This window comes from Oncorhynchus clarkii, unplaced genomic scaffold (assembly GCF_045791955.1).
Source record: "Oncorhynchus clarkii lewisi isolate Uvic-CL-2024 unplaced genomic scaffold, UVic_Ocla_1.0 unplaced_contig_817_pilon_pilon, whole genome shotgun sequence".
Taxonomy (NCBI): domain Eukaryota; kingdom Metazoa; phylum Chordata; class Actinopteri; order Salmoniformes; family Salmonidae; genus Oncorhynchus; species Oncorhynchus clarkii.
The window spans coordinates 384,476-395,313 of record NW_027261148.1 but is presented as its reverse complement, the minus strand read 5'-3'; the positions used below and the strand labels follow the sequence as shown (position 1 = coordinate 395,313).

The 10,838-nt window shown below is 45.8% G+C and overlaps 1 protein-coding gene across 1 annotated transcript in view; it reads right to left on the bottom strand.

Moving 5' to 3' along the window:
• Nucleotides 1–1,023: 1,023 nt before the first annotated feature.
• The window catches only part of LOC139405460 (semaphorin-5B-like), a 101,065-nt gene continuing 91,250 nt past the window's right edge, over nucleotides 1,024–10,838 (bottom strand). Inside the window, exons 18-22 of the mRNA XM_071147786.1 lie at nucleotides 6,001–6,171; nucleotides 5,523–5,672; nucleotides 5,250–5,288; nucleotides 2,036–2,241; nucleotides 1,024–1,279 (exon numbers count right to left, since the gene is read on the bottom strand). Coding sequence (XP_071003887.1) covers nucleotides 1,094–1,279; nucleotides 2,036–2,241; nucleotides 5,250–5,288; nucleotides 5,523–5,672; nucleotides 6,001–6,171 — 752 coding nt within the window. The 3' untranslated portion in view covers nucleotides 1,024–1,093. The remainder of the gene's footprint in view (nucleotides 1,280–2,035; nucleotides 2,242–5,249; nucleotides 5,289–5,522; nucleotides 5,673–6,000; nucleotides 6,172–10,838) is intronic.

The following is a 10,838-nucleotide window of genomic DNA, read 5'->3' as shown; positions in this document are numbered from 1 at the left end:
ATCGCTGAGCCTTAGCTGAGTATCTGGGTTGTTCAAAATACATGTTTTTTCTCAAAATTGCTCCTTTTACATCGACTCTGAATCGCCGCCATTGTCATTATATTGTCATATTTCTACATAGTGCACTCCTTTCAACCAGGGCCCATTGGGCTCTAGTCAAAAGTAGTGCACTATATAGGGAATAGGGTGCCATTTGGGACATGATACAGGAGTCCTTGGGCTGCTCAGATGAAAGCAGTACCAGCCCCTCACTCTCTTCCCCTCTCTGTTAGTCCACACTGCGGGAGCACCTGACCATGAGGCTAATCTGACGCAGCGTGTCCAAACAGACAGGAGAAACAAGTTGGTGAGCAGAAGCATGACAAACGTGCCCATACTGTCAGTGTCATTGAGTTCTGCACTTTCACCATCATAAAGCCGTTTTTTAGAGCTGGAAGGTGTCTTGGTCAGCATATTCCGGTACGGTATCCTTTGGGAACGGTTGATTTTGCCGTCTATATCGAATACAAACCAGCCACAATGTCTTATATTCTCCTCAGATTGAATGTGAAGTCTGTGGGTTTTTGTGATATACATGATCTGATACCGTAGGGTTTTACAGGAGACTTTTAACAGTGTTGTTTTAGAACAGATTCCACAAGTAGTGAATCTCCATACTGAACCATAAGGCTGCTACAGCCCAGCTCCCTCATAAGACTCCAACTCCCAGCATTCCTCATGGTCCAGTCTACTTCCTCGTCTTGAGATGAGTTGCTGTACTGCACAGTAGAGTAGAAAAACATCGTCATAAAACAGTCATATCAACTGAACAGTCACAATGATACGAAATGATTCTCCTGTTGGTTGACAGGGACAGTTCAACCTCCGCCCGCACTGGTGATTGAGAAGAACGTGCATGGTTCGGACCTTGAGAGGACACACCCAGTTCAAGGGTCTGCCCGGTCGTTAACACAGCTCCCCCTCACTGTAGCAAAGTACACAATCAATAGAGGAGAGGAGAGAGGAGAGGAAACGGTGAAGGGTCTGGGGTGCAGGAGTGTTTCCAACTTCCCATAGAGAAGAGAGTTGGAGGGAGGGGGGGGGGGGTCCTGTCTCAACTGTGGTGCATATAGTTCCTGCAAGGTGAGTCGGGGTGGAAGGGGTGGTCGTATTTGCCCAGGGGTGCTGGGTAGTAGGTGGTGGTGTAAACGTTATTCTGGGGGAGGGAGGGGAGGGGCGAGAGGGACGAGGGGAAGAAGTTGCAGCTCTCGTCCGGGAGAAGGTTGTTCTTGTTCAGCGTCTGTGGAAGACAGAAGGGAACAGAACAGAGGGTGTTCAGTAGGTGCAACATGGGAGAAAACGTTTCTAAAGGCAGGAGGCGCTACCTGATCTCGTCCAATGACAAACCATGGTGGTAATCGCTGGTAACCATGGCGAAAGGCAGACACAGGAAGGACATGAGGGATGGTTTGTGTGTGTGTGTGTGTGTGTGTGTGTGTGTGTGTGTGTGTGTGTGTGTGTGTGTGTGTGTGTGTATGAGGAGACAGCCAAAGAGCAGACGTTAGTTAATTAATTCAAGTAATGGCTCGATTAATCAAACACAGCTGTGTGAGTCTCGCCCTCCTTTCTGATAGGTTAACAGGCTAATGAACACATTAATAAAGAGTGGGAGGCAAACAGATGGTATATCACTGGGACATCACAAGGGCAGGACGGACGGACGGACGGACACTGTCTCTCTGCCATTCTACCAAAGAGCAAAATAGGCACAATCAGACAAGCAAGGACTACAATGACCTGACCATTTGAGGTCTGATATTTGGTATTTGAAGCAGACCTATGTTCAAATAATATTTACTTTCTTTCAAATTCTTCATCTGTGCTTGATTGGGCTCGCCTGATGCAATGGAACCAATGGAGTAGTTCCAAAAGTGCAAACCCCACCCATCTGGCACTCCAGGCAGACTTAATTAAAAGTATTTGAAAGAAAAGAATGACTCTACCCTAACGGATTGGGGGGGGGGGGGGGGGGGGTAGAAAAAGTGGAATACTCCACCTTGAACTCCATGGGGGTGTACTTCTCGTTCTTTGGCGTCGTGTTGCCCTTATAGCTGAGGTGGTTGGGCGTGGTGGGGTGGATGACGGCTGACTCCTGGGAGGGCTTGTGGAGTCGTTGGCAGTAGGCGTAGACCAGGACCGACAGCATCACCGCTGCAAAGAAACACAACGCTCCCGTGGCCATCAGGTGGAACAGAGAGAAGGCTGCTGGGAGGAGAGAGAAAGGGACAGAGTTTCAATATCATTGGTATTATTTACTACATCATCATTGATATGTTCCAATATGTTTGTTTTGGCAATGTAGTCTTGTTCCCTAAAAACTGTGAGTTCAAACCGGTTTTGAAGGCTAAGTGCAGCTAAGCTAGTGATCAGACCTGGTTTCAAATACTATTTGAAATCAGTTAAAAGGCCTTATCTGTGCTTAATTGAGCTTGCCTGGCTAAATGGAACATTTCTAAAAATGTGAACCCTGGTCATATAAAAGTATGAACCCTGGTCATATAAAAGTGTGAACCCTGGTCTTGGAAAGATTACAAATAGTATTTGAACCCAGGTCTACTCGAAACATTGCAATAGCTCCATAATGTTTTTGTCATGAGAGGATCCGCTCAAAAGACCAAGAATCATACTGAAATCAAAGCCTTGTTCACACTGCACGCCTTAAGACTCAAATTAGTTCTTCTAATCTGTTTTGGAATACTGACTGTCCAAACAGCAAGTTACAAGTGACCAAATCAGATTTGTGTGTGTTCAGACAGCAGTAATTTGCTGATGTTGCTATGCTAGTTGTCATAGTAACGACGGATGTGTGCGCGGTGGTGTAGCCTGATTGGTGGTGCTCGTGCTTCCTATCATTCAGAAGTTATCTAGCAAGCTAAGGTGACAACAATGCCTCCCTGTTGTTTTGAATGTTCAAATTCATAGAGGGAGAACACTTTTTTTTAAACCTCAAAGGATAACATGATCCAACTTTCAAAACTAATCCTTTTCGGCTAGCCACAGCCGTCAGCTAGCTAGCCACAGCCGTCAGATAGCTAGCCACAGCCGTCTGCTTGCTAGCCACAGCCGTCAGCTAGCTAGCCACAGCCGTCAGCCAGCTAGCCACAGCCGTCTGCTTGCTAGCCACAGCCGTTAGCCAGCTAGCCACAGCCGTCAGCCAGCTAGCCACAGCCGTCAGCTAGCTAGCTGTTTAGCTTTCTAGCACATTCAGTAAATTGTTCTTAAATTAACAAGCTAATTAGCTTCCACATGGTCTTGTCAAAACTGTCAACCCACTAGTTAGTAAGCAACAATATTTACCAAATAAATCAAATTTGACCGTTCAGACAGAAGTTGCACAGCCAGGAATCAGATTCGCATCTGATGTAGGTGGTTTGAAATATGGCTTGAAATATTTGATTCCATGTACTTTTTGGCTGTTCAGACTGCAGGAAAAATAACAGATTCGGACCGGATATGGATTTTTTTTTAATTTGAATCACTTCAAACTGCCAATGTGAACAAGGCTTTATTCAATCATATCCGCTTTAGCCTACATCCACATAGCGGTTGTTTTGGCAGTGTCAGAGTTGGAACTGCGTTAGAGCTGTCAGACCCACAAGCGGCTCCTGGCATCATTCCTAAAGCAGACATTGCCATTGGCTGAACGGTGTCGCATTAAGAGAAATCCCTTGCAGCCTTGTTTAGAAGTTTTAACACTGGAATGTGAGATGTAATCTACACCTTGATTAGGCTGATAGAAATCCTCATTATTTTTGTTTATTGATTTTTGATTTGAGAGCAATTATTTCTATACATTCTACACTTTGTCATTGTGAGCTTGTAATGCGAGTGGGACGGGGTGTGGCTTCTGGACAATGATCAACAGCAGCTGCTCCCTGATTTGACAGCTCCGACACAGTTACACCTCCGACACCTCCAAAATATCAGCTGCTCCCTGATTTGACAGCTCCAACACAGTTACACCTCCGACACCGCCAAAATATCAGCTGCTCCCTGATTTGAGAGCTCCAACACAGTTACACCTTCGACACCTCCAAAATATCAGCTGCTCCCTGATTTGACAGCTCCAACACAGTTACACCTCCGACACCTCCAAAATATCAGCTGCTCCCTGATTTGACAGCTCCGACACAGTTACACCTCCGACACCGCCAAACTATCAGCTGCTCTCTGATTTGACAGCTCCAACACAGTTACACCTCCGACACCTCCAAAATATCAGCTGCTCCCTGATTTGACAGCTCCAACACAGTTACACCTCCGACACCTCCAAAATATCAGCTGCTCCCTGATTTGACAGCTCCAACACAGTTACACAGTTACACCACAAGGTCTGCCATGAGAGGTGACTGTATAGTTCCCCTAAGGAAAAGCACCTTTAGTAAATCTGCATTCTCTGTGAGAGCTTCCCATGTCTGGAATACACTGCCATCAGACACACATAACTGCACCACATATCACACTTTCACAAAATGCTTGAAGACATGGCTAAAGGTCAATCAGATTTGTGAACATGGTCCCTAGCTGTGTGTTGCCGCTTTCCATGTTGTCTGTAGCTTGTGAGGTGTGGAAACACTTTGTTGCTTTTATGAATTTTGTCTTGCTGCTTTTTGTTTTATGTTGCTCTGTCTGTATGCTACGTCTTGCTTGTCCTATGTTGCTCTGTCTGTATGCTATGTCTTGCTTGTCCTATGTTGCTCTGTCTGTATGCTATGTCTTGCTTGTCCTATGGTGCTCTGTCTGTATGCTATGTCTTGCTTGTCCTATGTTGCTATGTCTTGCTTGTTCTATGCTGCTATTGTCTATATTGTAATTGTTTTTAATAACCTGCCCAGGGACTGCGGTTGAAAATTAGCCGGCTGGCTAAAACCGGCACTTTTACTGAAACGTTGATTAATGTGCACGGTCCCTGTAAAAATAAAAAATAAACTAAACTAAACCTCCGACACCGCCAAAATATCATCTGCGGGTATTTGCTAGCGCCCGTTAACACTTGATCTGATTGAATCTAGGCCTAAAGCTTTTAGGAATGATAGCATTGTGTGGAATCAGGGTGGCGATGGTTCGTTTGTGATGCAACGGGAGTGGGAAGGGCGTAAAACAAGTGGAGAGGGGGGGAAAAGGGGGTGGCGAGAGTCACGCTCCATGTCCTTGGGGTCCCTGTAACCCCCCCACTGGGATGGGGGAGGGGAATCTCGTAAGTCACTTACCCCCACAGCGCTGATCGTTATCCTGTCCAGGCACAACGACTGCAGAGAAACATAGAGAGAGAGAGAAAAATAGATAGAAGAAGAGGAAAGAGATAGCGAGGAACCGAGAGAGAAACAGACTGTTACTGCAATGCACAATTCAACCAGCCAATAGAGTCAAAGCTCCCCACAATCACAGAGTATCACTTTCTGCAGCAAAACCAACCAAGCACTGCCCATAAAGTGATGGTCAGCTGGCTATTTAGCAGTGTGTTCAAAATGTTGGGGACTGACCTGGCACCTTGGGGGGCTGGCAGGGCCTACTCGCGGTGGCATTGCCCTGACACAGGCTGGGGTCTGCCTCCCGTTCCCCACACTCCCTGCTGCGATGCTGCAGCCCCTCCTCGTCACACTCCCCCCACTCTGACCACGGCAGCCGGCCACCTGGAGGAACAGCAGATGAGGAGTGGAGGGGGTTGGAGGAGAGAGAGGAGAGGGTGGACGGAGACAAGAGAGGATGATGAGTTGTGGTACCACTATAAGTCAAAGCCACAGTGAACTCAGCATAGCAGCTACATAACCTTAACATGACTTATGCACCATCCTTTAAATTAAATGACTTACTTTGAATGCTGAACATTTTTAAAACAATATTTGTATGAACGAATGCTGCAAATATGTGTACCTGTGCAGGATATGATTGAATGTTGTGTATCTGTGTATGACTGAGTGCTGCATATCTTTCATCTGTGAATCTGTTCAGTCTGCATACCTTCACAGGTGTGTGTGTTGCACAGGGCCTCTTCAGTGTGCAGGCCGATGCAGATGTCACCTCCGTTGGCAGGGGCAGGGTTGCTACAGGTACGGGTACGCTGGTAGTGCCCACCTCCACAGGTGGCGGAGCAGTGAGACCATGATGCCCAGCACGACCAGGTTCCTTTCACTGGACACACACACACACACCAAACTCTTATAGAAAATATAAACAGTTTATTTCCTGTAGTCCTTCACAGTCAGTATACAGGTTGAAAAGGGCTGATTTGGACACTGATAAGCACCTACATTGGAACACAGTGGCTGTATAGTAACATGTTATACAGCTCTGGCTCTGCGCCTCACAGCTCTGTATGGGTTTCGACTGACAGACGTTCTGAACTTGTGCACCACGCCACGCGCAACAAGAAGTTGCCCCCCATCCCTCCAGATAATTAGGCAACTTTTTCCACATTTGTTGTTGTCTGAGTGAGGGGAATGCTGTAAATTACGAGGACTCAATGTATTTTGAAAGAGGATACGTTGAGAATGATAATAAATACCACTTTAACGTCATTCAAGCCAAACACCCGTGAGTCCAAATGCGCACTTCACATTTCCATATCATAAAACTCATGTCAGATTGTGTCAACGTTTATGATCACTATGTTAGTTACAAGATGACATGGTGTTATACCCTGGGTTGTCCTGAACAGAATGAGTCTGTGTTAGTTACAAGATGACATGGCGTTATACCCTGGGTTGTCCTGAACAGAATGAGTCTGTGTTAGTTACAAGATGACATGGCGTTATACCCTGGGTTGTCCTGAACAGAATGAGTCTGTGTTAGTTACAAGATGACATGGTGTTATACCCTGGGTTGTCCTGAACAGAATGAGTCTATGTTAGTTACAAGATGACATGGCGTTATACCCTGGGTTGTCCTGAACAGTATGAGTCTGTGTTAGTTACAAGATGACATGGTGTTATACCCTGGGTTGTCCTGAACAGTATGAGCCTGTGTTAGTTACAAGATGACATGGTGTTATACCCTGGGTTGTCCTGAACAGTATGAGTCTGTGTTAGTTACAAGATGACATGGTGTTATACCCTGGGTTGTCCTGAACAGAATGAGCCTATGTTAGTTACAAGATGACATGGTGTTATACCCTGGGTTGTCCTGAACAGTATGAGCCTGTGTTAGTTACAAGATGACATAGTGTTATACCCTGGGTTGTCCTGAACAGAATGAGTCTGTGTTATACCCTGGGTTGTCCTGAACAGAATGAGTCTGTGTTAGTTACAAGATGACATGGTGTTATACCCTGGGTTGTCCTGAACAGAATGAGTCTATGTTAGTTACAAGATTACATGGTGTTATACCCTGGGTTGTCCTGAACAGTATGAGCCTGTGTTAGTTACAAGATGACATGGTGTTATACCCTGGGTTGTCCTGAACAGTATGAGCCTGTGTTAGTTACAAGATGACATGGTGTTATACCCTGGGTTGTCCTGAACAGTATGAGCCTGTGTTAGTTACAAGATGACATGGTGTTATACCCTGGGTTGTCCTGAACAGAATGAGTCTATGTTAGTTACAAGATGACATGGCGTTATACCCTGGGTTGTCCTGAACAGAATGAGTATGTGTTATACCCTGGGTTGTCCTGAACAGAATGAGCCTGTGTTATACCCTGGGTTGTCCTGAACAGAATGAGTCTGTGTTATACCCTGGGTTGTCCTGAACAGAATTAGTCTGTGTTATACCCTGGGTTGTCCTGAACAGAATGAGCCTGTGTTATACCCTGGGTTGTCCTGAACAGAATGAACCTGTGTTATATCCTGGATTGTCCTGAACAGAATGAGTCTGTGTTAGTTACAAGATTACATGGCATTATACCCTGGGTTGTCCTGAACAGAATGAGTCTGTGTTAGTTACAAGATGACATGGTGTTATACCCTGGGTTGTCCTGAACAGAATGAGTCTGTGTTATACCCTGGGTTGTCCTGAACAGAATGAGTCTGTGTTATACCCTGGGTTGTCCTGAACAGAATGAGCCTGTGTTATACCCTGGGTTGTCCTGAACAGAATGAGTCTGTGTTATACCCTGGGTTGTCCTGAACAGAATGAGCCTGTGTTATACCCTGGGTTGTCCTGAACAGAATGAGCCTGTGTTATACCCTGGGTTGTCCTGAACAGAATGAGCCTGTGTTATACCCTGGGTTGTCCTGAACAGAATGAGTATGTGTTATACCCTGGGTTGTCCTGAACAGAATGAGCCTGTGTTATACCCTGGGTTGTCCTGAACAGAATGAGTCTGTGTTATACCCTGGGTTGTCCTGAACAGAATGAGTCTGTGCTATACCCTGGGTTGTCCTGAACAGAATGAGCCTGTGTTATACCCTGGGTTGTCCTGAACAGAATGAGCCTGTGTTATACCCTGGATTGTCCTGAACAGAATGAGTCTGTGTTAGTTACAAGATTACATGGCATTATACCCTGGGTTGTCCTGAACAGAATGAGTCTATGTTAGTTACAAGATGACATGGCGTTATACCCTGGGTTGTCCTGAACAGAATGAGTCTGTGTTAGTTACAAGATGACATGGTGTTATACCCTGGGTTGTCCTGAACAGAATGAGTCTGTGTTATACCCTGGGTTGTCCTGAACAGAATGAGTCTGTGTTATACCCTGGGTTGTCCTGAACAGAATGAGCCTATGTTATACCCTGGGTTGTCCTGAACAGAATGAGTCTGTGTTATACCCTGGGTTGTCCTGAACAGAATGAGTCTGTGTTATACCCTGGGTTGTCCTGAACAGAATGAGTCTGTGTTATACCCTGGGTTGTCCTGAACAGAATGAGCCTGTGTTATACCCTGGGTTGTCCTGAACAGAATGAGTCTGTGTTATACCCTGGGTTGTCCTGAACAGAATGAGTCTGTGTTATACCCTGGGTTGTCCTGAACAGAATGAGTCTGTGTTATACCCTGGGTTGTCCTGAACAGAATGAGTCTGTGTTATACCCTGGGTTGTCCTGAACAGACTGAGTCTGTGTTATACCCTGGGTTGTCCTGAACAGAATGAGTCTGTGTTATACCCTGGGTTGTCCTGAACAGAATGAGTCTGTGTTATACCCTGGGTTGTCCTGAACAGAATGAGTCTGTGTTATACCCTGGGTTGTCCTGAACAGAATGAGTCTGTGTTATACCCTGGGTTGTCGTGAACAGAATGAGTCTGTGTTATACCCTGGGTTGTCCTGAACAGAATGAGTCTGTGTTATACCCTGGGTTGTCCTGAACAGAATGAGTCTGTGTTATACCCTGGGTTGTCCTGAACAGAATGAGTCTGTGTTATACCCTTATACCCTGGGTTGTCCTGAACAGAATGAGTCTGTGTTATACCCTGGGTTGTCCTGAACAGAATGAGTCTGTGTTATACCCTGGGTTGTCCTGAACAGAATGAGTCTGTGTTATACCCTGGGTTGTCCTGAACAGAATGAGTCTGTGTTATACCCTGGGTTGTCCTGAACAGAATGAGTCTGTGTTATACCCTGGGTTGTCCTGAACAGAATGAGTCTGTGTTATACCCTAACAGAATGAGTCTGTGTTATACCCTGGGTTGTCCTGAACAGAATGAGTCTGTGTTATACCCTGGGTTGTCCTGAACAGACTGAGTCTGTGTTATACCCTGGGTTGTCCTGAACAGAATGAGTCTGTGTTAGTTACAAGATGACATGGCGTTATACCCTGGGTTGTCCTGAACAGACTGAGTCTGTGTTATACCCTGGGTTGTCCTGAACAGAATGAGTCTGTGTTAGTTACAAGATGTGTTATACCCTGGGTTGTCCTGAACAGAATGAGTCTGTGTTATACCCTGGGTTGTCAACAGAATGGCGTTATACCCTGGGTTGTCCTGAACAGAATGAGTCTGTGTTATACCCTGGGTTGTCCTGAACAGAATGAGTCTGTGTTAGTTACAAGATGACATGGCGTTATACCCTGGGTTGTCCTGAACAGACTGAGTCTGTGTTATACCCTGGGTTGTCCTGAACAGAATGAGTCTGTGTTAGTTACAAGATGACATGGCGTTATACCCTGGGTTGTCCTGAACAGAATGAGTCTGTGTTATACCCTGGGTTGTCCTGAACAGAATGAGTCTGTGTTATACCCTGGGTTGTCCTGAACAGAATGAGTCTGTGTTATACCCTGGGTTGTCCTGAACAGAATGAGTCTGTGTTATACCCTGGGTTGTCCTGAACAGAATGAGTCTGTGTTAGTTACAAGATGACATGGCGTTATACCCTGGGTTGTCCTGAACAGAATGAGTCTGTGTTAGTTACAAGATGACATGGCGTTATACCCTGGGTTGTCCTGAACAGACTGAGTCTGTGTTATACCCTGGGTTGTCCTGAACAGAATGAGTCTGTGTTAGTTACAAGATGACATGGCGTTATACCCTGGGTTGTCCTGAACAGAATGAGTCTGTGTTATACCCTGGGTTGTCCTGAACAGAATGAGTCTGTGTTATACCCTGGGTTGTCCTGAACAGAATGAGTCTGTGTTATACCCTGGGTTGTCCTGAACAGAATGAGTCTGTGTTATACCCTGGGTTGTCCTGAACAGAATGAGTCTGTGTTATACCCTGGGTTGTCCTGAACAGAATGAGTCTGTGTTATACCCTGGGTTGTCCTGAACAGAATGAGTCTGTGTTATACCCTGGGTTGTCCTGAACAGAATGAGTCTGTGTTATACCCTGGGTTGTCCTGAACAGAATGAGTCTGTGTTATACCCTGGGTTGTCCTGAACAGAATGAGTCTGTGTTATACCCTGGGTTGTCCTGAACAGAATGAGTCTGTG